The 27,326-nt window shown below is 44.2% G+C and overlaps 1 protein-coding gene across 1 annotated transcript; it reads left to right on the top strand.

The window, feature by feature from the left end:
* Positions 1-22,962, top strand: LOC109300793 (COMM domain-containing protein 5-like). Its single transcript, XM_019521624.1, has 7 exons — positions 1-167; positions 4,223-4,383; positions 6,951-6,979; positions 10,472-10,522; positions 15,179-15,274; positions 18,079-18,154; positions 22,702-22,962. The coding sequence occupies exons 1-7, from the start codon at positions 17-19 to the stop codon at positions 22,801-22,803; spliced, it is 666 nt and encodes a 221-aa protein (XP_019377169.1). The 5' UTR covers positions 1-16; the 3' UTR covers positions 22,804-22,962.
* The last annotated feature ends 4,364 nt before the right edge of the window (positions 22,963-27,326 follow it).

The raw sequence follows: 27,326 nt of genomic DNA, 5'->3' as shown, positions 1-27,326 counted from the left end.
CGTCCCCCGCCCCAACATGGCGGCCGCGGGCAAAGCGGCGCCGCTTCCTTCTCGCGACGGCGACCTCGGCGGCGGCTTCCTGGGAGCGCGGCTGCCTGCCGCTGTGGGGGCCATGGCTCGTAGCCTCCGCCAGCTGGACCGGGACACCTTCCGCCGGCTGCTTGCAGGTACGGGCCCCCCGTCCCCTCCCGCGGGGCAGCCAGCCAAGGAGCAGTCACCGCTGTGCAAAACCGTGTTTGTTTATTACAAATTAAACCAAATATAACACTATATATAATATAATATTCTGTGAACATTTTTTTTAGAAATGTGTGCAGGCACGTTGTATGGTTGTGCGGGTGCATGACTGGGGGATGCGTGGGGATGGCGTGTGGATCGGAAGCTGTGAACCATCGGGCCGGGCGGCTTCAGTGCCTCCGTGTGGGGTGTCCAGCCAAGCCCCATGGTGTGCGGCTCCAGGTCCACACACCATCAGACTGGACCGGGCCAGCCCTCTGCAAGGGGCCTCCAGGAACTGCGTGCTGTGGCGCTGGGCGGGCTCCAGGCCTCCACACGCGGCTTCATGCTGGAGTGCTGGAAACCGTGAGCCCAACGGTGCACAGCCCACGCGCACCCACATACACACCCATGGCCATCCACAAACACCCCACACGTTCCTCCACATCCACCCACAACCCCCCGGCCAGCCACACACACACACCAGTGCCCACCCACATATCCCCCCACACGCACCTACACATTCTTCCACACCCACCCACAAACCCCACACCCAGCCACACACCCATGCCACCCACAAACCCCACCATCCCCCCATGCCCACCTACACATCCCCCCACACCCAGCCAGAAACCCCCACACCCACCCACACATTCCTCCATACCCACCCAAAAACCCCATACCCAGCCACACACAAATTCATGCCAACCCACAAACTCCACAGGCCCACACATTCCCCCCACACCCACCAACATATCTCCCCATGCCCACCCACAAACTCCACGCCCATCCTGCTCTCCTGCAGGCAGGAGCTCCCCTCCCTACTGTCCAGTCACGGAGCTCTGTGCCTCCACGTCGTGGAGGTGGAAGCACAAAGCCTACTGTGGTTAAATTATCCAAAATTATGCAGTTATGCATGGTCATGCCTTTTATGCACAAAATTGCATGGGCACGTAATAATTGCAAAATTCCCCAGGGTGTAACTTAGGCTTTGCTTGCAGGGACCCTGTGTTAGCAGCTGTGAAACTGGCTTTGTCATAGCAGCACCCAAGCTAACTAGTAGCAGCTTACACGAGGCAGCTGGGCAGTTTCAGGGCTGCCAATCCCTCAACGCCAAGTCCTGAAGCGTGTTGGTATGTGCATACTCAGGGCAAGTATGTGACTTTTCTCAGCCTTGTGGTTATGCACTTGAACTGACTAAGCTGCCCTCCCTGAACTCCCACTCTGGTTGAGCAGCAGTCTTCTTCCTTGTGTCTCCAACCCAACCTTTCTATAATGGTGTGTTCCCAATATTCTGCCCAGGCCACTGCTTCTCGTGTTGGTGTTGCGAAATCTTGGGGTATGTTGTGGTGCTACAGGGCATCTCAGCAGATGATCCGTGGTTTGCTTTTCCTGACAAACACATTGATCAGTTGTGTAGAGGCCCCGTGATTTCATGAGAGAGTTGTATCTTCTGAAAACCGCTCTCAACCTTTTCAGGCTCTGCCATGTGTGCAATTTGTAGTTGGAGCCGGATGCTAACTCCTCACGGGGAGAAATTCCTTGCCAACTCCATTCAACAGCTTCATCCCCTCGTTTCTCCCATTCTTTTTGCCAGAGGGTAGTTGTGGCTGGTTCTGGTGTGGTCAAAAAGAGGACAAAAAGCTATTTCTCAGTGAGAGATGACAGGGCGCTGGTTGATGTCCGTATAGCAGGTGGTGGTTTTGCACCTGCCAGTCAGTGTCGCCTGCTACTTTCCTCCTGCGTAAGGGGGCGCTGTATTGGATAGCACATATAGGCAGGGAACAGGAGCGGGTTTTAGGCAGCCTGTTATAATTCTGCATGCATTATTTAGGGCAGTGTCAATATGCTTACTGTGAACAGCAGTGGTAAAGATTTAATGGTGCATCCAATCTGCAATGAATCCTTTCTACTGCAGGGGGAGCAAGCAAACAATCTTTCAAAGAACCTTGAAATGAAATGGTGTAGACAGCATCCCGATGCTTCCTAGACTGCTGGTGTATCTCCACGTACAAGCAGTGAAAGCAAGCTGTTGGGAAACGAGCAGAGCAAGCATGAGTCTCCCTGAACCACCTCTGGCTTTGGCTGGCATATAAAAAGCTGCTATGTTCTGCAAGCCGCAGTTCTGTCAAAGGATTGGCAGCTCATAAAGGCACAGTAGGTTTTCGAATGTATTGTGCTGAGTATCATGGTTAACCTCCACATGACAAATCTGTAGACAACTCACACATCAGGGTCTTGGGGGTTATCTTCCTAGTGGTATTACAAGGCCCGTTGAATAATTAATTTCTCTGTGAGCACACAGGAAGGACATATGACCCCTGACTCACTGGGTATGCATTCTTGGCTAGTGCACTGTATGTTATAAAAGAGAACATTTGAAGACAAAAGGTCACACCGTTCAGCACTGGGAAAAGCAGTTTTTTCACTTGTTGGATGACTTGTTTGCATCTCATTATTTGTTAGATTAACTGCTGTCTGTTTGGCCTCAGATCAATTCCTAGACCATATCTAGAGGAGGAAAGCAGGCTGTGTTGTTTTAAAATATTAGCTCTTGCTGTGACTGACAAATTTTTGGAACAAGGTGTTTCATTTCTAGATTGGACAAGTTGGGCTTTAAAAACATGCTTGCTTGATCACAGGCAGATAACACATTTTAAGACTTGTTTTATTTTCCTAATCTAGACATGCACGTAGGTTAGGAGAGATGATATCACAAGAGACACCTTTGTTATTAGTGTGAATAAGAAATCTTTCTAAGCTACTTCAGCAAAAGGGGCATCTTCCCCTTTCTTACAGGCAGTCTTTAGGGCTAAGCTGTTTTCAGGCATTGTGGGAAACCTTTTAGAGGTGCTGGCAAATCTGTATCAGATTTATCCTGCAGATAAATGTGGAAAATGTCACTCTCCAGCTCTGACCTGGAAACTTTCATTGCAATTAAAGTACACTTAAAAGCATAAAAAAGGAAGTATATTTATCCAGGAATAGAAGCTGGTGGTGAGTGGAATCCATTTAATACCAAGAGAGAGAGTGGCAGCTCAATTTAAACTTTTTTTTTTACCTTACCATGGTTCCAGTCTTAAGATTCAGTAATGTCTCCTCACCATTTTTACTGTTTCATGTTTTATTCAGAAGCCTATATCTGGAGCATTATAAGTCTCTAATTTAAGGCCCTGATCCTGCAACTGGATCCATGTGGGCAGACATTCACCTTTCCCAGTGGCGCATCATGTGGTTGCAAAAACCTACCCATACATTTCACAATGCAGGGAAGAGGCCTACAGGAGAGGCAGAAAAAAATGTATACAGGCCCATCTTGTTCTTTTATAAGCCATTATGTGTATGAAATGTGGAAAAATAATTACATTATGAAGGTTGAGGGGAGCCCAGAGCAGTCCAGATACCAGTGTCTCTGATGCAGCCTAGCAGTAGTACAGACTGCTCTGGAAATGTACTTGGTATTGACAGAGCTAAAGAGGCAAAAGTTTACCTTGCTCTTCCCCTATTCAGTCTTTAGCCTCCACTGAGATTGCAACAAGGATATCATTTGTGACCCAATCCTATCAGAATGCTGATGAAAAGCAAGTTAGTTCTCTCAGTCCCACTCCCAAGGAAACATGAGCCGGGGATAAGCCACAGGATGTGAGTGACTTGGCAGTCACTACACCCTCAGTCAGGTCTAAGCTGGCCAGCTAGCAGTAAAATCTCTGCATCCCTTCTCCAGTTCCTTGAGTAACCATCCTTTCCCACTGCATATCTGACAACTCCTTTCTAAAATGCCCCTCCTACATGATCAGCCTGAGTTGCCATTGCAAAGCATTGAGGTCAGACTGACCCAGCAGATGATGACTTGTGCTTGCAAAGCCTAAGAGTAATAGCTTAATAGCAGAGGGGATAAAGGCCAGCCTTCTCATCCAAACCAAATTTCGAACCGTATTTGTACTTATTCCCACTCCCAGAGTTTTCCCCTCTTTAAAGGAGTTTCCTATTCATTTCTTTGTTGCAGTAACTGTAAGTGCATTGGAAGGAAATGATTGCAAAGACTCTGTGCAGAGGATTGCAGAAAATGCCGATTTGTCGGAACAGCAGCTTGCTGTCCTCATCTCAGGCATGTACACGCTCCTCAGAGAAGCCTTGCGCCTTCCTCTACCAACTTTCAAACAAGAAGTAAGTACTAAGAGTACTTGGTAAGTATTTGGCAAGTTCAGGTTATGTCACTTGTGAATTACTATATAAACTCATAAGCAGGGGGACTTAGCTTGCAAAGGTGAAAGTAGGTAGGAGGAACACTGCTAGGAATGCATTTACTGTTGCTGATCTGTATCTTGTCATTCTATTTTTTTTTAAAAGCCCTGAAAAAAGTCTAGATTTACCAGCTGCTCTTGCAGCACAGCATTTAGATTATAGGAAAGATTTATGTGTGTTGTTTTCTACTTTAATATCTTACATTATGGTGCTGTCATTGTGCTTATCTCTTTTGCTCTGTTGTATGGCAGCCTCTCGCCTCCTTTTGTTTTTAATTTGTACTTTCTCCTGGCATCTGTTTTCTCTGCTTCTCAATAATCATTTATATCCACTAAATATATACCAAACTGTGCTGCCAGTTTGCTTTTCCTTTCTTTGGAGGAAGGCTGATCCTACTGCAGCAAGAAGCATCGGATACAGGCGCTGTCTGTTCTTGGTTCTGCCACAGATGCCCTCTGTCAGTTTGAACAATTCTCCCTGCCTTGTTCCCACCATTATTCTTTATCACCTTGTTGGTTTATTTCCATTCTCTTTTGTAGCTTTTAACTTAAGTTTTGCCTTTTCTTATGTGTTGTTTTCTGATTTAATGTGCTGCCTATTAGGCCTGTGTGAGTCAGCAGCGATCCGATCTGGCTTCAGATCCAGCCACTTCAGATGGCCTCGATCCGATCCAGAGCTTCAGACCGGGTTTCTACCTTGATCCCACTGAAGTAGCTCCGAAGCTTCGGAGCCACCTCGGACATCTGGCCATAGGGTACAACAGGGAAATCAATGAAATATCTATAACTTTGTTGTTTTTTTGTCCGATTTGGATGAAATTTACAGGATTGGTAGCCTCTGCTGAGAGCATGAAACCTGCAAAGTTTCAAGAAGATCACTGCAGGGGTTTGGGAGGAACTATACGCCAAATTCATGAAAACCAAACTCAAGTCACGGCTGTGTGCTACAACCCAAGGTGTTCAAAACTTCAGGGCTGGTAGCTCTTACTGAGGCCACAAAGCCTGCCATGTTTCAAGGAGATCAGTGCAGGGATTTGGGAGGAACTGCACCCCAAGCTGTGGACAAGCAAAACTCATGCCATGGGTGACACTGTGTGCTAAGGTGCAGCGGGGTGACAGCTGCAGGGATGGTGGCCCCTGCTGAGGCCACGACAACTGCCAGCTGTCAAGGAGATTGGTGCAGGGGGCGTTCTGGGGCTCTGCACCCCTAGCTGCTGACAGACAAAACTCATGGGAAGACTGTGTCTGTCTTGGGGCAGTTGATTGTCTGTATTGATTCTTTCCTCTCCTTAGCCTGGTTGTGTAGGTGCTAATTGATGGCAATTAACCGGCTACATTAGCTAGGTCCTGTGTATTGAGCTGGTCCCTGAGTGAATCGTGACTGATTGCTTGGTAACTGGGAACACAGCAGCTTAGCAGTCAGGCCTGCAGCAGTGTCTCCCTTCCCACCCCAAGACAGACACAGTCAGTCCCACAAGCACCCATGGCACCAGTTTTGCTTGTCCCCAGTTTGAGGGGCAGTTCCCCCCCAAACTCCTGCACCAATTTTCTTGAAACTTGGCAGGCTTCGTGACCTCAGTAAGAGCCACCACCCCTGCAGTTTTCACCCTGCTATGTTTTAACACCTAGACGTGACATGAATTTTGCTTTCAAGAATTTGGGGTGCTGTTCCCCCCAAACCCCTGCACCAATCTTCTTGAAACTTGGTAGGCTTCATCCTCTCTGCAGAGTCTACCACCCCTGAACATTTCATCCAAATCGGACAAAATCCAACAAAGTTATAGATATTTTATTGTTTCCCCATTATACCCTATGGTGGGATCTCCGAGGCAGCTCCGAAGCTCTTCAGGAGCTCTGAACTGCTTCAGGAAGCCTAATGAGGCCAGTGCTTTGACCCAGATGTGCTGCTTCAGACCCCAAAATGTCTGAAGCTTTTCCAGATCCGAAGCTCTGTCCAAAGCCTCGCACAGCCCTACTGCCTGTATTAGCTGTCTAGTACCCTGCTATCTGCACGTTCTTTTTATCTGTCCGCAACCAACACCAGAAAGTGACCTATCATTGTGGTTGTAATGTGGTTATGCTTTCAGTATTAAGAGCTTATTTTTTGCTACCACTGTTTTGGTCTCGCTGTAAACAAAGGCCACAAAAGTGGTTGCAAGAAAAGGAGCACATAATTACTCCAAAAGGAGTATTATTAGCTAGGTAATAAAGAAGGAAAGAGGCTGGCCTTAAAACTAAAAGGTGAAGTCTTCAAAAGTTTCCAAGTGGTCTAAGAACAGAAGTTTCACAGAAAGTTGATTTGTGCTGCTAACTCACTTAGGCATGTCTAAAAATCCTATCCAGCCAGCATCCTTTCCACTGTTTCTGCCCTAATACAATTTTTGGGAGAGCTAGTAAGCAAGTAAACATTTTTGTTCTGGTAAAAATGTTAACAGTTAATCAGTTTTCAGTTCCACCTGGTATAACATGGCTCATTCTTCATCTTTACAGGTTTTTAAGGAAGATCTGAAGGATCTCAGGTTTGTCCATTTATTCACCTATTTTGTTTCCTGTAATTATTCTTATACCTGCTTTCCTAAAGCGAAACACACTGCTGTCATCAACTTTGTCCATGTTTATACACACATTGTATGAAATTTGCATATAATATTTTTCCCAGTGAGGTCATAAAAAGCCAAGAGAAATGATCAGATGTTGCATAAGCAAGCTGTGATCTGGCACTGATCTCGTGCAGCTAATTTCACGTGCTGGGCAGACAGAGTGATTTAATCTTCAGTGTAAATTATGCCATTGTGACCAACCCCAAAATGTCACCACCTCCCCATGTAGGTTAATTTTTTTGTTTGTATGTTTGGTAAGACAATGACACTGATTCAGGAGCTGAGGAGCTGGCCTACTTTTTTTTGTTTGTTTGTTTGAAAGGACAATGGTATAACACTCGTGAAATCCTGCGCATTATCTGCCTGCAATTGCTTGTGCTAATTAGCCAGCAAAGCATAATGCTTGTCACAAAGACTTAACCAAAATCTGCATTGGCCTATTCAGAGTAGTATCTCTGTATAGGTTAGGCCCTAAAAGCTAGTTCTCACAGCACAGTAATCTCTGTGTTTAGTTGCTGAGTATGGCAATGTAGAGGAATAAGAGAAAATGCAAGCTATGCTCTGTTTTTTATACCTATATTTTGTGCTGCTATGTTGTGCCTGGGTCTTGCGTGCTTTACAGATGTTCACTCAGCACTTTGATCTCTGGCTTTTCTAGCCTCTAACTGCCAGCAATCCCAGCTTGGCCACTGGAGTCCTGCCTACCTCGAAGATCTCATCTAGCCTCCAGTCTATCCCTCAATTGTATCTTTTAAGCTCCCAGCCCTCTACCATCTCCATGCCACTCTGTGCTTTGGGACCTTTTCATCAAGGCCAACTTGTAGCCCTTGCTCCTTTGGACATTTCAATAGGTCCTTTTTTTTAAAAAATAAAAAAGAAAGAAAAATACAAAGCTCTGCACTCTGGTGATATTTGACTTTCCAGTCCTGGATTGTCTGCTGTGTCAGGCAGCACAGAATGAGCTTCTTTTCTTCTTTATTTTATGCAGTGAGTGCATTCAGTGTGTCAAAACAATAATAATGAAAGTGCCTTCTCCTCTATTGGAGGCCTCCCTCTGTGAAACCTTCCTGCATATCATAATTCAGTCTCAGAATCAGGAAGGATCAAGGGGTACTGACTTCCAGGCCTCTGCTCTCTCCATGCTGCTCCTGCCTCCTCCTTGTGCTTTTCCTTCCACTAACAGTTTAATCATGTTGTTAACAACAGGAAGGTCTTTGTGACTCAGCCCAAGCCTCTCTTGTTCCAGAAAAGCACAAGAATAGTGATACATGTATCTTGTTGCTGCTGTTAACCTGGTTGGCAGAGCCTTAGATATACGCCTGTCTGTTCCTTTATGCTGCCCTCAGACCTTGAAACTGATGCTGCTCGTTAATCTCTGGCACCTTCCTGTAATTCTAATAAGCTTGGGCCAGCTTAGTCCTAGCACTTTCCGAATGATGAATGATTTTTTTTCTGAAAGCTGTTGCTGCTCACCATGAAGACAGTTTGTTTTCTTTTTTAAACTGAGCAAATAGCTTTGTTCAGCTCACAAGCATGTTTCAGGCATGCTAGCTCTTTGCACACCTGTGATTGATTGGCATGGGAATGGCATTGCCTGCGTACCTGGTCAAGAGACAAATTGCCTATGTGCTTTCATGGGCACTCAGAAATTTCTCCATCTGCACTGACTCTCTTGGGGCGCTGAGCCAAGATTTTCCAATAGCACCAGGATTATATACATGAGGAAGACCTGTATTTGACTGAGAAGTTTGTTTCCCTGCAGTGAGGCTGAAGAGTGTTTTGGCTGGAAACAGACAAGCAAAGGTCTTGAAACTGAGCAGGTCAGCAGCTGGCTTCATGCTCTTTAGGCCCTTACAGCTGGTCCTGGCCTCAGCACTTCTACTGGAGGAGGCAGCAGGGTGAGCGAGCCAACTTACAGCTCATTGTGTTGCTGCTGGTGGCTTCCCTGGTGGTCATGCAGTATCAGCACGCCAAACATATATGGTTTTTGCAGCGGGGACAGTAGCCGTCTCAGTTTTTCTATCAGTTTTGCTTGGCAGGAACGGAGGCTGCTGCATCAGTGGGAGTGAGGCAGGGAAGGTTCTTGTATGCAAGCTGGCAGGCAGTCTGGGAACATGGGATAAAGGCGTCCTCACATTCTCCCGCTGTCTATCAGTTCCTCCTCCGTGCATTGTTTTTCATCAGATGGTTTGAAAAATGATCACTGTCTTCATCTCTGCCTATGTGCTGTTGGACCGAGTTATTCAGCCTGTGACTGAAGAAGCATGCAAGCTGCTTGATCCAGTGCTGGAGTTCATAGGCCAGTGGTTCTCATTAAAATAACGAGTTATATTGCAGAAAGAATGCAACTGCAAAGGTGGCATGGCTCTGATGGCATGTTTGTGTTTGTGAGGACTACTCAATGCTCTGAGAAATACTACTAGGGCCCCTTGCAGAGAAACAGCTGGAAGAAGGGGGTTGTAGTAAGTGTCTTTGTTTCTCACTGAGATGTAAGGCATGCAGTGCCTGCACAGATCAACAGGCAGCATTTACATTGTGGGGGTCATAGGAGAGAAAAAGTGTGCATCCAGCCAAACCAAAAAAAACTTTCTCATTCCACCCTCTTCTGTCTTGCCCCATTTGCCCACAATGGCCTGCCTGCTAGTATAAATCAGCCTTCTCCTGTGTCTCCTTTAAGAAGTGGTTTTAAACTCATCTTTTCCATTAAATTCCAAGCTGAGGGACATTTTCCCACTCTGGGAAAGTTGCTTATAAACATTTGCCTTATCTTCACCTCTGCAGACACCAAATCTGAGAGTTGGAACATTTCCTGTTTGCTTTGATCTTCTGCAGTAGGTAGTCCTGTATCAAGCCATTGTGCAAATGATTACTGCCTTGCTCCCCATGAATATGCATATTTTTAAGTGCTCTGACCCAGTCTCAGAGATTCCATTTGGTTTCTTTAGGTGCCCTTCTTTGTAATTCTTTCTTTTTTTTCATTCTGAGATGGAAGTGACATTGAAAAGAGGTGTTGGTTTGAATTTTTAAAGCACCTGGGTTTGGGCTAGTCCTGCTCCTGTTAAAGGCATTGCTCAAACTCTGTAGAAGAGTTAAGCAAATGTTAAGCACCTTTGAAATTCTTATGTGCAGTATCTAGCCATCTGCTGTATTGACTAAGGCTGTCCAAAGTAGAAGGGCAAGTTGGAACAGGTTTCTGAAGGCCCTGGGGAGGAAAGGTGGTGGAATTGTGGTGGAAGGGTTCCTTTCAGTAGGAGTAAACCAGGCTGTAAATGATTTACTTCAGAATCATTACTTTTGGCAATTCCAATCCAAAGAAAATATTAATTAAATGATTTTGAAGAGAGAGGAGAGTGTATCTCTGGTTGTAGAACACTTAAGTATTTATCTCATGCTATTGACCTTTTCTTTAAGGATACCAGACGATTTCATCGCAGACTTTGCCAGCATAGTCTTTGGTAACAGGTTAGTATTTTTGTAAATCCACTTGTATCCTCTGATCAAAGGCCTAAAGGTGTGTGACTAAAGCCATATCCCTGGTGAAATCAATGGCAAAAATTTTCAGTAGGGTCAGAGTTTTAACTCTGTAACAGACTCTGCTTAAAGTAACTGCTTATGTTTGTTAATGGCGCTGCAGAAAGCAGCTTTCCTTGTCATATTTAAATCCTTCTGCAGCAACATTCAGTGATATCCCACACATAGCAGCAGTCCAAATACAGAAATACCTATGCGTGTAGAATTTTTTAGAACTCCTGACTCCTCTTTCAGGAGTTCTGAAAAACTGGAAAGGTTCGGTTTCCCATCTCTCTAATCTGTACCTCTTTTGTTCAATATGATTAGATTTAGACAGTACCTATCATTTATGTTATAAGTTCCATGGATTTCAGGGGTTGTGTTTACTTCTGTGGCTGGTTAGTGAGGAGCATGTATGTCTGTAGCAAAATTAAAAATGATGATTTTAATTCAAAAGGATTTTCAAAGCATTTCAGAAGATTTAGCCACAATCTGGCCCCCTGCTTTAATGGGAGAGGTGTAGTTAAATCTCCTTTGCTACCTTAAAAATACAGCTAGTATTATCCATAACTGAGACCAGATGACAAATTTCCAAATCTTAGCTGTTGGGTAGAGTAGAGACCATTAGTTCCTTTGAAAAACCCCCAATGTTTTTAGTTTTGTACCTTAGCTTCCCTAAGTGTACAATGGGGGTTAGGATACTTTTTATACAGCATTTTCCACCTGTAGGTTTTCCTCCTCCATAAAGCAAGAGTTAAACATTAGTACTCTTGACGTGCTGGCCCTTACCCTGTACAGACAGTATTAGCTTATTCCATTCACCGTCTGCCTACATATCCCGTGTTGCATGCTGCAGTTGTTAGAAGCTTTTCTAGGAAAAGATCAGCCATCAAGCTTTTTTATAAAGTTGGCCTGAGAAGCCAAACCAGATGATTTAAGGATGCTGCGAAGGGTTAGCAGCCAGCATTATGGTAGTCAGAATGCATACAGTAGCTTAATAACTTAATGTGTTACATCAAATCAAGGATTTCAGCAACCTGTTTGCTGTCCCCCCTGCGGGGGTGGGGGGGTCCTTTCTCCCAGACAGATCTCCTCAGCTTTCCTCTCACATAACATCTCCCAGTATTTGTAAATGGCCTGAACTTGCATATGTGATCTTCTCTGTAAGAACTGTGGACAGCTGCATTTCCAGAGCCGCTGACGTTTTTTGTTTTCTTTTACAATATTGATTTTTTTTTTTCCTTTAGGCTCTGAGCTCGAAGTAAGGACTTCTTAAGATCAGGAATAAACCTTAGTTGTCTCTTCCTGGCTTCAGATTGCTGCCTGAACAATGCTATGTTAGAGGTGAAATGTTGCAGGAGAGGAGGCGTTGCACCATATGCCTAGCTACATGTTCTTTACCTTCTCCCATTGCATTGGAGAGCGTAGCTTTTAACTACCTAGAACAGGGGAAGGGACTTCTCAGACCTTGTATGATGCCTAGGCAAATCTACTGCTGAGTTCTTTGTATTCTTACTGAATTGCAAATGTGTGCGAGACACTTCAATGGGAATGGCCTCAATAGGGAGAAAAGTATCAGATTTTTGGTTGATATTTGGTCTGAACTAGATCCTTTAGAGGAATCTGTTTTGGTTGAACTGTCTTCCTGAGGCCTCTTGCCTTGCTCTCACAATTTTGCACATGCAGTGGCAGTTCCAAAACTTCTAAGAATTTAAAAAATTCTCTTTATGCACCTACAGCTTCAAGCTGCGTAGATGAAGCAGGGAAAAGAGCATATCACATTGGACTGACACTCGGATAAACTTCAAGAAAACTGCTTTTGAGAGGGCTTGGCATAGATTCTTCATCTTCTGATGTTTGTAGCAAAAGTAGCACTGTTTCATTTTTATCCAGGCACTGAAGTGTGAGGTCATGGCTTAGGGTGCATCATGTAGTCTTGTATCTGAGCCAAGGGTTGCCATACTGTGATTAGGCGCTCTCATACAAGAGCATAGTCCAAACCAGGCTTTGTATACGTGGTATGCCTGAGTGCCATGTCCTGAATGAGCTGTCTAGAAGCTGCTGTTTATTAATATTTACCTTGATGGGCTAGTCACTACATCTAACATTTGAAACTCATGTCAGACATTCCCCTGCTGTACTACTATGATGTGGCTGGAGTCAGGAGACCTGTTCTGCTAACTTATCATGCTGTTGCTCTGCCCATGTTGCCTCTTAAACTGACACCTGTGTAGCCACCCTAGCACTGTGCCATGAGCAGTTTGGGAGACAGCACTTACTAGCCCAAGCACTGCTCTGTATGAACGTGGCTGTGCTACTTGCAATTCAGGGGGTAGCACACGTAGCCTAGCATGCCACTACCTGGCATGGTAGACAGGCACTGATGGCTCCTTTGTGTGCTTGTGCATGATGTCCCAAGTATGATATGGTGTGTTCCAGTTTGCACTGGGCTGCCTCACTAATATGCTCCCAGTAGTTTCTGTGATCAGCATTGTGAGCTGAAAGTGCTTGGGGTTGTTGATGCATACTTCCTCCCAGAATTATATCCATCTAACTCAGTTATGGAAACAGGAGCCCCACTAGGAGCCATGAAGTCTCTCTGAAGTTAAAGGTGCCTTGATTAGCAGCCTTTGCAAACTCTGATTTCTCTATCCTTGCTGAAGCTCCATTCCTTTTCCCTTTGGCTGCTGTGTGTGTTCTGTCATCTTTGCTGTGGTTCTTAACACATCTGCTTTTCTATTCCAGCTGCAATTGTCATGGGAGGGAGGAGTTGAGGGCATCAGTAGAAACTGAGACAGAGTTGCAGGATTAATTTATAGTTAGCAGGACCCATCCCAACTGCTGGCTGTAGGGTGGCAAGTAAGGTTCTGGCAGTCCAGGACAAAGCTAAAGCTCTGAACTTGGGTTGAAATTTCCAAGACTTCTGGACTACTTTGGTTCGCATTATGCCTTTACTAGCACTCACCATTGCCTCACTCTTCAAGCTGCTACTGCATGACTGATTGAGAGATCCTTGGCTGACTGCATTGTATTCGAAAAGGAGGAAAGGATTAGCAGCATGACTATTTTTGAGGTATTCTCCCCAACTAGGCAATTCCCTGCAGCAGTCACTGCTGAGAGAAAGCCCATCCCTTTTATTTAATCCTGCGATGACTGTTTCTAGGCTCTGACTCCTCTTTGTTGCACCCAGCTGTTGACCTACTTCCTTTTCACAAGCTGAACATGGGTAAGAGCCAGCTGAACTATTTTCTCTGCCTTGCTTATGTCCAGGCCTGAAGGGTGTGTCTCGTTTTGGAGAAGGGGGAAAAAGTGGCAAATTCCTTCCTCTTTACAGTACTTGCTCTACAGACTTAGGCCTGTCACTGTTATCCACCTCTATCTGATAGCTAATTTCTTTGGGCAAATTATGAGCAGACATCATTCAAACTGTACACATGCATCTGAGGATAGACGATGCATCCAGAGCCTTGTTTGTGAATAGAGGATTCCCTCCTGAAATGAAGTCTGTAATTAGATTGTCTAATGCCATGGATAAAAAATGTGCCAGTCTTTATCTACCCCCTCTGCTGCAGTAGCCTTGAAATGGCCTGTAAATAACTTCTATAGGTACAAGGAGTTTGTGCCGTTCCAGGGGGGAAGAGTAGGTAACAAAAAATCCACACTAGCTCTCCAACAGTCCCATGGAATGACCTCATTCTCAAGATGTTTCTCTGCATCTAAAAAAAGAGAGTCGTTTTGTCTTCGTATCAGATTTGGCTTGTTTACTTACCCTGAGCTTAAGATGCTATTAAAATTTTAAAGGCTGTCATGCATCTGAAGTGTAATCACTGTCAACTGCATGTTCTTCCAGAAATAAACTCGGATGTAATGAGTTAGACTCCTGCTGCATAACGCCACGTGTAAGAAGCCAAAACCTTCACTTACTAGAATAGTCATAAGTCATAAAATCTGTTCTGTGCAAGTGTTGCACAAGGAATTTAAATCCCATCCACTTGACATACTCAAGCAAGAGCCCATAGATGACATTTTGCCACATGCTTCAGACTGTGCCCAGATGTCAGGATTATCCCCTCCTTATGTAAACCTAATGTTAATTGACACTAGGCACCCTTTGCTACTGGAGCACAGTGTGAGACTGCTGATGGGAAAGCACAAAGGGGGGCTGATTCATCTTAATTTTTATGCCTCGCTGCTTGAATACACTTTTTTTTTCCTTTCCTGTCTGCCTCACATGGGGATAAAGGTATATTTGCAAAAGCATCCCAGCTGGTTAGCAGTACCTTACCCTTTAAACATGCATTATTCCCACTGTGATTTCAACACTGGTCTTTCTGGTGGCCATATAACAATGTTACTGTGGCCTTGGGCTCGTGGCATTGCATACAGCAAGTCAAGAAATGCTCAGTTTTAAAAAAAAGCTCATGTCTAATCTGAGTGGAACAGGCAGTCCCTTTAAAACCCTTGAATTTGTTCAGACTGTTGTGAATGATGCTAGACCAGAGAGTGGAAACGTTCAGTCTTCAGCCTTACTGAGGGATTTTATTTTCCCTTTACATTTTCGTGTTGGGTATTTGCATTTTAATTGTCCTTTTCTGCTTTATCTTTCAGGCGTCCTGTTCTTGAAGCCACAACTCTGAAACAAGCAAATAGTTTGCCAAGAGTCAAAGACTTCCAGTGGAGGGTGGATGTGGCTATATCTACAAGGTAAAGGAAAAAATCAGTAAGTTGCATGACATTTGGAATGGTGTTCCAGTTTGAAATGCAGTTCTGGAGCTTTTTGTCAGGACTGAGCTATTATGAGTAAGTTGCATGGTTAGGTAACAAGCAAGTTAGATTTTATATGTGGCTGCTGCTGCTGCTTCTGTTTGCATCATTTGCTAATGTAGCCTTGCAATTTTATGCTTCATTTTAATTACTTTGGTTTCAAAAGTGTTCATACTTGTAGCACTCCTCTCAAGCTTTGGGGCCTCTTCCAGTATTTTTATAATGTATAGTCATTAAGAAATGTAATTAGTTTGCTTCCAGACCTCCATAAAATTGCAATCCACTGCTGTCCTTCCAGGCTACTAACTGTACCCTCTCTTCTCCCCAAATACCCATAAAGTAAAATTATCTTTGCAGCCTATGCAAAAGGTTAATGACTCTGGGTCCTGCTCGGCCAGTGTGAAAATAAAATAATGTTTTTTCTTTTAGGTTAGGGGCATCCTAGACCTAGCACATCAGCTTGCTGCAGTTATGGTAATATGGTGCAAGGCAATACAGGATGTTCCTCCAGTAAGCTGCACTCATCAGTTTGAGGCCTCAAAGCTCAAGGCCAGTGCTTTGTCCTTTTATAAGGAAGACCACAGACAAGCCCTCAGCATGTCCTGTTAACAATCAGGCTGTGTTTGGCTGCATCCTCTGACTAGTGCTAGGGTGATGCCCCAAGTGGACTGCATTACAGTTGTGTGAATCTCAGAGTATCAAAGGTATGGATAGATGTAGCCATTCCTCTTATGCTCCCTTTACCACGCACAAGTGGGAAAGAAAGACTCTCCATACTAGCCTAAATTGCATGCTCATTTACACTGAGTGGCCCTAGCATCCATTAGTGGAGTGGGCACAACTCTCTTTCTGATCATTTCCCTGAACCTCATCCAGTCATTTGAACTCCTGCCTCCTGTAGATGTAGGGTCATCCATTCAGCTACTCCAGTGGGACACTTGGTATCATTTTCACAGTGCTGACACTGTAGCTCAGGTTCCCCTCCTTCAGGAAGCCTGCTTGGCTCACCGAATGAGAACCATCCAAGCAGAACATTTGCAGGACTTGAATGCAAGCTTGCTCTTAGGTGGATAAACAATCAAATATTCTCTAAGGTCCTCTCCTATATACAGGAGGAAAGTCATTTTGGAATAGCTCCGTCTGTTCTTGCTAGGGACTCCAAGGCCTTGTGAACAGCAGCACCTCATCATTAGCCACACCCAAGGCAGCTGGCTGATCTTACTCAGCATGGACACCTCGTCTTCAGCTACAGCCAGGGAAGAGATAGCGACTGCTTTTTCAACTTCTATCTCATGTCCAAATTTAGCCCAAGCCTGGCTGGGCTCAGAGAAATCGGCTGCTAGGACATCACTTTCTTGATGATGATTTCCCAGTCTCACTCTGCAGCTGAGTCAGTCAGCATGATTTGAGCTAGACACCTGTAGGGCATCACCAAGAACCTAGTCGTCTACCCTTCATGAGGAGATGCTAGTGCCTACCACCAGCAGTAGACAGTACTGTCCCACCACTGTCCTCTTCACCAAACCCACGTCTGGTCTCTCGTACTTGGGAGCAACCCAAAATGAGTAATATTGGCCAAACTCAGCCAGAGAAGGGGCCTTGTCTAGGTAATCCCTTGCACCCATAGAGGTAGCAGTTTTGAATCCAAGCAGCCTTACTTGCAAGCTGTACAGAAAACTCCTGAGAGGTGTTGGTCACAAACCACTGGCCCAACTGAACTGTAGCTAAGCTGATAAGGCATGAACAAGTAAGCAGTGTTCTGAGGTGCATTCTGAAAAACCTCTGCTGTGGAATCAGCATACAGGAATTTTTTTTCCATAAGACAGCAAAACTTGCAGCCTTTGCCTCAGTGCCTTGAGGGCCACAAGTAACAGCCTGACAGTTCTCTTTCCAAATACGTCTGCGATAATGTATTTTCTGTTCTCTGTTTTCCTTTTTCATTTTCCTTTCCAATCAGCCTTCCTTTGGGAATCTTTTTATATCACGTGGCAGCAGCCTCTGCTGAGAGGTATTGCTTCCAGCTCTGGTGCTTGTCAGTACCTGACCTGGCTTTGGCAGCATCTGCTGACAGAACCAGCCCAGAGGTGACGTATTTCCCCTCTTGCAGCCATCGATTATACTCTGGTATAAAATAGCAAACCACAAATTTAGCATGGTCTCTGGGCAAACTTGGTGGCCCAACTTACACTTTGATTGAGAGTCCAGGAGGTGTGGATGCATTTCTTTATTGCAATAGTGCATGCTGGCGTAGTGCTGCTTAGCAAAATGGGACCCAGGCTGTTTACCTGTATAGTTTATTCTAGTAGCTTTGGGCCACTCTCCCATAGCTGCAGGCCTGTTGAAATCAGCGGAATTACATTTTGAGTCAACTTAGCCTTATGATCTGTAACAATTACAACAAATTTTCTTTTGCCTATAAAAGTGTTCCATTAGTCTACTACTCCAGTGTTAAAGTGAATTCAGTAGGACTCCGTGTTCCTCTGAATTATTTGGGCTAGTTCATATAAAATATGATGGACTACCGAACCTATTACCCAATAACATTCTCTTCTGTGGCATTTTTGCTCTTCGGCACCTGTCCTGCTCTGCAGTTATGTTCTGATTGAGATAAATTCTGAATGGGGTTATTGAGGTGCGGTGGGGGGGGATCCGTCTCAAACAGCTTTAATGGTTAACTTGTAGTCTTGTGCTCTTATTGCTGGAAATATTCACTGTAGTAATGCTAATAACATACCTAATTTCAGCTCGCTGGCCCGTGCATTGCAGCCGTCCATTTTAATGCTGCTGAAGCTTTCGAATGGGGAAGCTCATCGTTTTGAAGTAAGTGTCGTTAACCTAATGGATTAAAAAAAAAACAACTTCTACTTTCTCTCTAGAAAGCTGAATTGCTGTTAAAAATGTTGAACTCTTCATAAACAAAGCATTGTTGTGAGTTTGTTTTCTTCAGGATATTCTGAGTTCACTACAGTACACACAGCATATAACAAAACACAAGCCAAAATTATTTCATGTCATGTTTTTTGGGCATGGCTTTTAAACTTAAATTGTTGAAAGAATATCAATCACCCTAGTGCACTATTGTATATGTGATGTGATTAAATCTTTATGGTTTTATTATCAACTTTAACCTTCAGACATGATGATTGTTTTTGAGAGCTGGAAAATTACTGAGGTAGTTTTATATATAACACTTGATGCAGTACTGACCATGCTACCTGCTACCATGCCTGTTTCCCTTTTATGGCAAAGGTAGCCTTATTTTTTTGCTCTGTAGTGCACATCCTGCTACTGGAAAGCCACAAGAAAACTGAAGCCTTTTTACTTCAGCTGATACAGTGGCAGTATCTGACCTTTGTATATAATGTCTTGCCTGAAAAATGCCATGAGTTTGTCCATTTTTTTTACCTTTGAAATAGAAAGCTACATGCTCTGTAAATAACACGGGTACACAATAGTTCAGCATTTTCCAGGCAAAAATGCATTGTTACATTTGAACTATTCAGAGCTTTTGGCATTAGTCCATACATTAGTAGTAAGTTGGAGGAAGAGGAAATGCTCCAGGTAGTGGATTAAATGTGTGGATTTTACTGGGTTTAGAAGAAAAACTGTTTTGCAGAAAAGGCTGTAACATAAAACTGCTTGGAAAGGCAGAACTATTGCTAAACTGGGAAGCACTAAGGATGTCTTTTCACAGAGGATGAAAGTTTACCCCCATTCAGAAGGCCCAGAGAGAGAGTCCTGAACTCTCAGAAGAGGGTTTGCCCAGGACTTAAGTGGAGCATGGACTTTGAAGAGACCCTCTGTGCAGGGTTGAATGTCCTCCTACCAGAATAAATGAGCAGGCCTAAACCTTACCGGTTCTGTCTTTCTTCAGTTCCTGGGCTTGGACCTGCATCTGGAGCTGATACTAGACGTCAAAAGGGGCTGTTGCAAATACAGCGCCTTGTACTTCTTTAAGAATAGTGGCCTCCTGTAGAGGAAATTAGATCTGCTACCAGCTGTGCCCTGGGTGTGCAGATTGCTGGGCTCACTTATCTCATTTTGAATCCTGTCCTACCTGCTGCTACCTGTGGAACTGGCTGCATCTGGCATTTCTGTAACTGGCCGAAGTCCTCCAGCACAGGGTACCATATCTGTGTGTCAGGTCGTGTCTTGGATCAAAGTACTGCCTTTCAAGCAGGCAAATAAATCTTAGTCACCCAAGCAAACTGGCTATGAATGTCCTGCTTATGGAAGCTTTTTTTTTTTTTGGACTGGAGTATCAAGACAGTTCATTTTAGGGATTATTACACCCAGGACTGGTGTCTTAAAATCTGCATGTCTCATGTTGGATGCAAACAGAAGTCACGAGCCCTTTGGTCCGTTGACCTGTCTATCAAGTCACATCTGTTGACACCAAGAGATTCAGTAAAGCTGCAGGGGCTGCAGAATTTTGCACTTGTGGTTGAAGTGGAAAGAATGTCACACTTTTACAATCAGGCTGCATGAGAGTCATAAATTAGGTGTCAGATTCCTCTCCCTCCTTTGGTGTCCACGCCAAGCCTGCAAAAGCATGACAGGGGAGACTCCATGCATAGAAGGAACTCTTCTTAGTCATGACTGTCTGGGTGGGGGGATGGCAGAAAGGCAGGAAGGTGTTGCTTGTGATGCTGTTATGAAAGTTGTTGGCCGCTTACATGTTCATTTACTTATGTAATTTCTTCTGGATATAATGAGTAAAATTGCAGTATCTGAAAGTTCTTGAATTCCCACCTTTAATTCAGGTGCACCTCAGTGCAAGGATGTTTTCTTTGGTAGTATTTTTAGACCTAAAAAGTATAACATCTTCTGTTCATAGCTAGCTTCTATGTTAGTGCACACTTGCAGTGGTCAAAAAAGCAATTCTGAAGGGGCATATTTCACCAGAAATTTTCCATCTGACCATTTTGTTGAATGGTGTTTCTGTACTGTACCATCCTGGGTGGTGTTTGGGAGTGCTTTGCCTTGCCAAGTGCTTAAACAAGAATTTGTCCTAGTACTGGGTAGCCATGTCCACATTTCACTGTAGTGTACTCATTAGCCCATGGGTTTCGTTACATGTCCGCGCTGGATGACGTATGTGCTGACAATTCGTGGCAGCCAGGCACCACTTCTGGATTTGGCTCTGAAGCTTCTCTCTTGGTTGAGATAACCTGGGCATATTAGTCTCCTCTCATGTTTGCCATGAGTCTGGCAGGGAGGAGAGTACAGTGATGGGTAGATCAGTCCTCTAGGCAGAGCTGGGTTATCGTGAAGAGACCTGTGCAGTGTTTCCTGTTGCTCTAATCCCAAAGGCTGGCCTCTTTCCAAGGTTTCCTCTTCTTTGCACCTGCCGTGGCTAATCATAGCTGTCCTTAAGTTGCTCTGATTTTGCTGTGATGTTGCAACTGCCTCAATTTTCCCATGCTATGCTCTATAGAAATGCCCCATGCTTGCTTTCCAAGTATTCTGCCCCTGCACACCAAGGCAATAGTGCTTGGCTCATGGTTGGTCATTTTTTCAGTTGTGGATGCGCTAGGGTAAGGATTGTTATCCACTGAATAAATTAAGTGAGATACAGAGAGCTTTGGTTCATGCAGAAAGTCAGTGGCAAAGCTGGAACCAAAACTCAGGTCTCCCGAACTTGGAATTCTTAGACTTGTACAATTCTTGAAGTCCTGTAACTTATCAACAGGACCCACGCCATCATTTGAATAGGTCCTATGCTTGACCGCACTGATTTCTCTAAGCTGCTGATGAAGGCACAGGCCAGGGTGGGAGCTACCTTTCTTTTTCTTTACCGCTTAAAATTAGCAAAGTTCCAGCCTTAAGCCGGTAAGAGCACCCAATGTTCTCTATGCAGAGAAGATGCATTGGGCAAAATGCCCTTCCAGACTTCCACGCTTTGGTAGTGGACTTGGCAGGAGATGGGCTTACCCTGCCTGGGTCATGGACAGGACACAACTGTCCTTTTATTTAGCAGCAAGAGCACAAACCCTTCTTTTCAGTTCAGAGATTAGAAAGCCAGAAGGGACTTGTGATTATGCAGTCACACAAGTTATAAGCTGTTCCTAAGTTAATTCCCGTTTGACCAGGAGTGTATCGTAGAAAAACATTCAGCCTTGACTTAAACAGTTCCAGTGATGATGTATCCATCTCAACCGTTAGTAAGCTGCAAAGATTAATCATACGTGCTGTTAAACCTCTGCTTTTTTTATCTGAATTTGTCTAGCTTCAATTTCCTGCCACGGTGTCTTGTCACACCTTTGTCTGCTCGGATTGAGCCCTCAGCTATTAATGATTGCTGTAATCTGTGCCGATATGCACCTTCACTACTGGATCTTGTCCAGAAGGCCCCCTGGCTCCCACTTCGGTCCACCTCTAGCCAGGCACAAAACTGTCTTGTCCTTCAGAGTCCAGAGCCTACTGCCATGCCACCTGTTTCACTTCCCCTCTCTTGTCCTTCCAGCCAATTGTTTTCTTCCAGGCTTCCAGCGTGTTGAAGAGGCTTCTGCTCTCCTGTTGCCTGGCATGTGGACGCGTATCACCTGTGCACTAGGAGCAGCTGGGGAACTTTGGTCCCAGCATTTCAGGTCCTTTTAGATTATCCTCTGCAGAATGCGGATGCTGCCCTTCAGATCTGCAGCCCCTGTCTTGTACATTGTGTTTAGGCAAACAGCCTCACTGTCGTTTCACTTTTCCTTTAGTGTAGCTTGTTTTGGGAACTTTCTTTGCTATGAGTCATTGCTTGCGTGCATTTCTTGATGCTGTCTGGAGAAATTCTTCAGCTGTGCCAAAAAGAAGAGGGAGCCCCCCACTTGCTGCAGGATTTTCCACCTCCTACAGCAAAATTCCCATGGTTGGCTTGACACTTAATGTTTTTCACCAGCTGTTTTTCCTCTCTGCACTGTGCGTAATAGCAGTGGTGTTGTTGAGAGGGGAGAGCGTAAGAACCACAGCAGCACCCTGACTCCCACCCTCTTCCCAAATCAGTTCTCAGACTCCTTTCTGTACTATCACTCCCCTTGTCTTGTTCCTTTCCTTTATCCATTTTCTTTGCTTTCCAGCCATGTGTGGTCCCTTGGAATAATAGGAAGCTGTGATTTGTTCCATTTTTGGGAATATGTTGCATTCACTATGAGCCTGATGGTGTTTTTCCCCTCTCCCCAGTTGCCACAGAGCATTTGGTAAATGCATATTTGAACATGCAGATGTTATGTAGAATTGTATTAGTCTCCGATCCTTTGCTTAAAACCTGCAAAACTGCAGTTTCAAAGTGTATATTAGACTGATGTTCTAGAATATTTTTATATCCATATGCATGTCTTAACCAGATGAATTACAAATCTAATATAAATCTTCTGTTTCAGGTGCCGGTTGCGAAGTTTCAAGAATTACGGTATAACATTGCTCTAATACTGAAAGAAATGAATGATTTGGAGAAAAGAAGTGTTCTGAAAATCCAGGACTGAACCTTTCAGCTGGTGAATGAACAGAGCAGGTCTGAAACCCTTAACGAGAGAATTGTGAATTGCAAAATGAAGAACCAGCACCATTTTGCATGTCTGTATTGTAACATTAACATTTCTAACGTTGCTGTAAATATTTTTCAATTAAAGTGTTAAAAGCCTAAGCTATTGTCTCAGGATTTATTCTTTTTCAGAAATAAATATACAAAGTAATATAATCCCTGTTTGTGAGGACTTTTGCATGATTCATCAAAACATTTTTTAAATAACTGTCTTAAGAGATGTAAGAACCATTTCTTCATGATTATGATTCATCGCTCTAATTATTTTAGAAAGCTTGCTACCGGAAAGCTTCATCAATATGTATCATAAGAAAAGCTTTGCAACATCCCAAATTAAAAAATGGAAAAAAAAAACTCTAGCTGAAAACTAGCATGACAAATATGCAATTGACGGTTCCATATTAGTCAGCTTGCTGTTTGTGTTCTCAGAATACATGCATGCTCCATAAATGACTGAGAGGCAAACCATCTTAAAGGGTAATTTAAAGACAACTGGGAATCTGTGGAGAAATAGAGAAGAAATCCTGGTGCATGGGAGTGCAAGAAGCCTGTGAGAGCTTTCAGTTGGTGGTTGGAGGTGACCAAAGGGGGTAGTAACTTGGTGGATTTCCAAGCGGGAATTTATGTTGCTTGTTTCACATTGTCCTACCCCTCTCAGTCGGGTAGTGCACAGCACCAAGGATGAAAGTTGGCAGTACAGTAGTGCCTCAGATCCTGATTTAACACATAAGGACTTCGCACAGCATGTGTGTAAATCCCCTTTGGACTCAGAAGAAGCATAAACATGTACGTAAGGGTTTTCCTGAATGTACGTAACGGTTTTCCCAACTCTGGTCAAGTGAGCTATGCTACTGGGGAGGGTATGGAGGCTGGGCAGCAGCATGAAGACATTATCACCCATAGGCTGTGGATGGGATTTATCAACCTGTCAAAGTCCTTTTGTGCAGCATTTATCATAGTTTTTAGGCACTAGCTTGAGTTAGCTGCCTACTGACCTTGTCGCTCAGCAGTGCCATCCATTCTTCTCTGACCCTTTTGTATGATTGCAAGCGTCTCCCTTATCCCCCTCACTCCCTACAGAGATATGTAGAATGCAGCTGAAATTAAACTCATGGCACTTCAAGAAGGCCTTTTTCCCTCCCACAGGTGTTTTGTGTAGGAGGGGAATGATTTGGCTCTTGGTTTTTCAAGAATGACAATAGGTATAAAAAGACACTTAGTGTGGTGTTGGATTTGCTTCAGACTGCAGTATTATTTTAGACAGCGTGACTTTCTGCTGAAATGAATCAAAGCATCTGAAGATGTCAGGATAACACTTTGTTATCAAAAGCAGGACACAGCACAGTTTGTTTCTCTCACGAAAGGAAATGCATGCGTTTCTCCAGTTCTGATAACTGCTAAAGGTCTGATTGAGGCATTTCGTGGGTGGATGGGTGGGAAGCTCATTGTGCTCTGAGGATGCCTATGTTTGAGCAGGATGTGTAGTTGTTTGCGCAACCTATTTCTATGACAAATATAATTACCATGGTCAATTTATCACACTGTTGTGAGCTCTTCTTCCAAAATGGCCAGTGTGGTTTTTTTCCCCCCTGCTGGATGCCACAGGATTCTAAAAGAATAATTTTCTAGAAGCTGCTGTCTGTCTCTAATCCTCTCTCATATGAAAAATGCATTTGCTTCCCTGGGACATGACATTTTCTGTAGGATAAGGTGCTTCTTAAAGTCTTGTGCCTGTGATGTGCAAGAAATCTCAGAAAATTGATAGCAAGTTTTTCCTACCTTATGGTAGATAGGAATTCAGTTCAGGCTGTGAGTGTACAAACAGTAGTCATAGGCAGCAGGTTTGTTCCAGCTTTTCCATTGCAAATAATTTGTTAGTACTTACCCTTCACCTGATCATCTCAAACTGCTGCAAATCAGGCATGTGTCACAGGGTATTTGGCTTTAGGCTCATTTGTCAGATGAGTAGATTGTACAATGGAGAGACATTAACCATTGTGGGCAGGCAAGTTGTGGGCAGGACTGAGACTACATCCAAGTCCCGAATCTTGATCCTACACACCAATATCAGATGACAGTTCTTAAGTTTAGATCCTCCACTCTTTGTTTTCTTCCAGGCTAAGCCATCGGTAGCATCTCAATCAGCACAGAACAGTTTTCTTTCCAACTGGCTGGTGGGACAACTTGTAATGACTGCCTGTCTCAGCTGGTGGTTGATGCTTTTGAAGAATGTCCGAGTGGAGAAAATGTACCTTTCAGGAAGAAATTTGTTTGAGGAAATGAATCCCAATGCTCTTAACCTTCTGAATCCCAATGTTGTTAGTAAGAGTCCAGAAAAAATGTACTGCAAATACATGAAATTTAAACACCCAGTTGTGCTGTTATTTGCCAAGCAGATCAATCGATCATGACTTCGTCATAAAGAAGTTGTATCTTCCACCTGTTATGTCCTGCCTTTATCCACTTAGGATCCAACTCTTCTGAATCTTGAACAGATACCATATCAGCTCCTCACCAGAACTATTATAGCCTTTGGATCAGGCCAAGACAGGTAAGGCCAGATACTGAAATGTATAGAGAGGCTGTGTCTGTGTGTGAGAGAAGCCTGACCCCCTAAGGCTTGGAGTGGAGAAGTGGAGGTTGGGGATAGGGGGTATAGATTTGATGTCTCATAAATTTGATCTGCCCCTTGGCTCTGCAGTTTAAGATTGTTAGTGGAATTATTTTATTACATCTCAAACAAAAACAGACTTCTACAATCCCTTCATACTTTTTCCCTCTGGGTTTTAGATACAAATGCCTTCTAAACTGGAAACCTTTTTCAACTGAGCTCATTAGCAAAGTCCTTTTCAATACCCATGTCATATGTTTACAAGACTGTAGTACAAAATGTTATTCTACAACTGTTCAAGACATTTGCAGAGTGTTTTCCAGTGGCCAGAATCAGGATCCAAAGCATGTCAGTTCTTTCTCTACTAAATTCCTTTGTTAGCAGTGTTCTGACAGCTGCAGCATACCATGCTTTGATCCAAAGATTAGTCCTAATTTGGGGTTGAGGCCTTGTCCCATGGACCTCCTGTTCAGTAGAAAGCAGTAATCATTGCTTATGGATGAGAAGCTGCCTCTCTTTTATCAAAACTATGTTGCAATAATTGCATTCAAACTTAATTACCTTGTCGCATATGACTCTCCTGGACTTGATATCATCTTTGTCTCATCCACAGGTAACGGGGGATGCTCAGTGGAACACTATAAACCTTATTCTGAATTCTGATTTTACTTGCATGTTCACAAGCCATTTTTTGTTCACCCTGTCCAATGACATGAAATATGCTGAAGTCCTCATTCAAGAATGAGAAGTAGTCGGCCAGGTCTGCCCACTCACGTTAGTTCCTAACCTGCATACAGGACCTGCACCTAACACAGGAGGTATGCAGTCCCACTAAGGGAAATGCCTTACTCGACTTGGTGCTGACCACAGGGGAGGACTTGGTGGGGGATCTGCAGGTACAAGGTAACCTAGGAGATAGTGACCACCTGTTGATAGGATTCACTATCCGGCGAAAGGTTGGGAAAGATAACTAGTAGGGCGGAAGTGCTAGACTTCCAGAAGGCCAACTTCAACAAGCTTAGGAGATTACTTAGAGTGGGACTGCGGGGTAATCACATCAGTGAGTTGGGAGTCCGGGAAGGGTGGGAGTTCCTCAAGGCACAAAGGGGTACCATCCCAGTACACACACAGGGAGGCAAAAGAGCCAAGAAACCCTCTTGGCTGAGCAGGGAAATCCAGGAGAGCATGCAGGGGAAAAGAGAAGCTTACAGGCTGTGGAAGCAGGGGGCAGCCACCAGGGAGGAGTATACCTGTTTTACTCATGCTTGCAAGGAAGTGGTGAGGAAGGCCAAAGCAGAAATGGAACTCAGGCTGGCAAAAAAGATTAAAGGTAACACAAAGTCCTCCTTTAAGTACATAGGAAGCAAGAAGAAGGTGCAGGATAACACAGGACTGCTACAGGATGGACTAGGGCAACTCATAACATAGGATGGACACACATAGGATGGACAAAGTTTCGTTCTTAAAGAATTTCTTTGCATCTGTGTTCCTGGACACAGATACAAACACACCTCCCAATGATACTTTAGTTTGGCTTTAGAAAGATGCCAATCCACCAGTGATTAGCACTGACCTGGTGAAGGGGCACTTGGAGGGGCTTGAACTATTTAAGTTGGCAGGCCCCGATGATCTTCACCCAAGGGTACTAAAGGAATTGGCCAGTGTCATAGCGAAACCACTGGCGCAACTGTTTGTGTGCTCGTGGCACTCAGGACAGGTCCCAGAAGACTGGAAAAGGGCTACTGTGGTCCTTATTTTCAAGAAGGGGAGGAAGGAGAACCTGGGTAATTACAGGCCAGGTAGCCTCACCTCCATTCTTGGCAAGACCTTAGAAAAAATCATTAAGGATCACA

This window comes from Gavialis gangeticus, unplaced genomic scaffold (assembly GCF_001723915.1).
Source record: "Gavialis gangeticus isolate Ggan-Ray unplaced genomic scaffold, GavGan_comp1, whole genome shotgun sequence".
In the NCBI taxonomy this organism is placed as follows: Eukaryota; Metazoa; Chordata; order Crocodylia; family Gavialidae; genus Gavialis; species Gavialis gangeticus.
The sequence above is the reverse complement of the archived record's forward strand: the minus strand, read 5'-3'. Positions and strand labels throughout refer to the sequence as shown.

Coding starts and splice junctions, on each gene's coding strand:
- LOC109300793 (XM_019521624.1), top strand. CDS start 17: ATGGCGGCCGCGGGCAAAGCGGCGCCGCTTCCTTCTCGCGACGGCGAC. Junction 15,275..18,078: donor GATGTGGCTATATCTACAAG/GTAAAGGAAAAA, acceptor ACCTAATTTCAG/CTCGCTGGCCCGTGCATTGC. Junction 18,155..22,701: donor GGGAAGCTCATCGTTTTGAA/GTAAGTGTCGTT, acceptor CTTCTGTTTCAG/GTGCCGGTTGCGAAGTTTCA.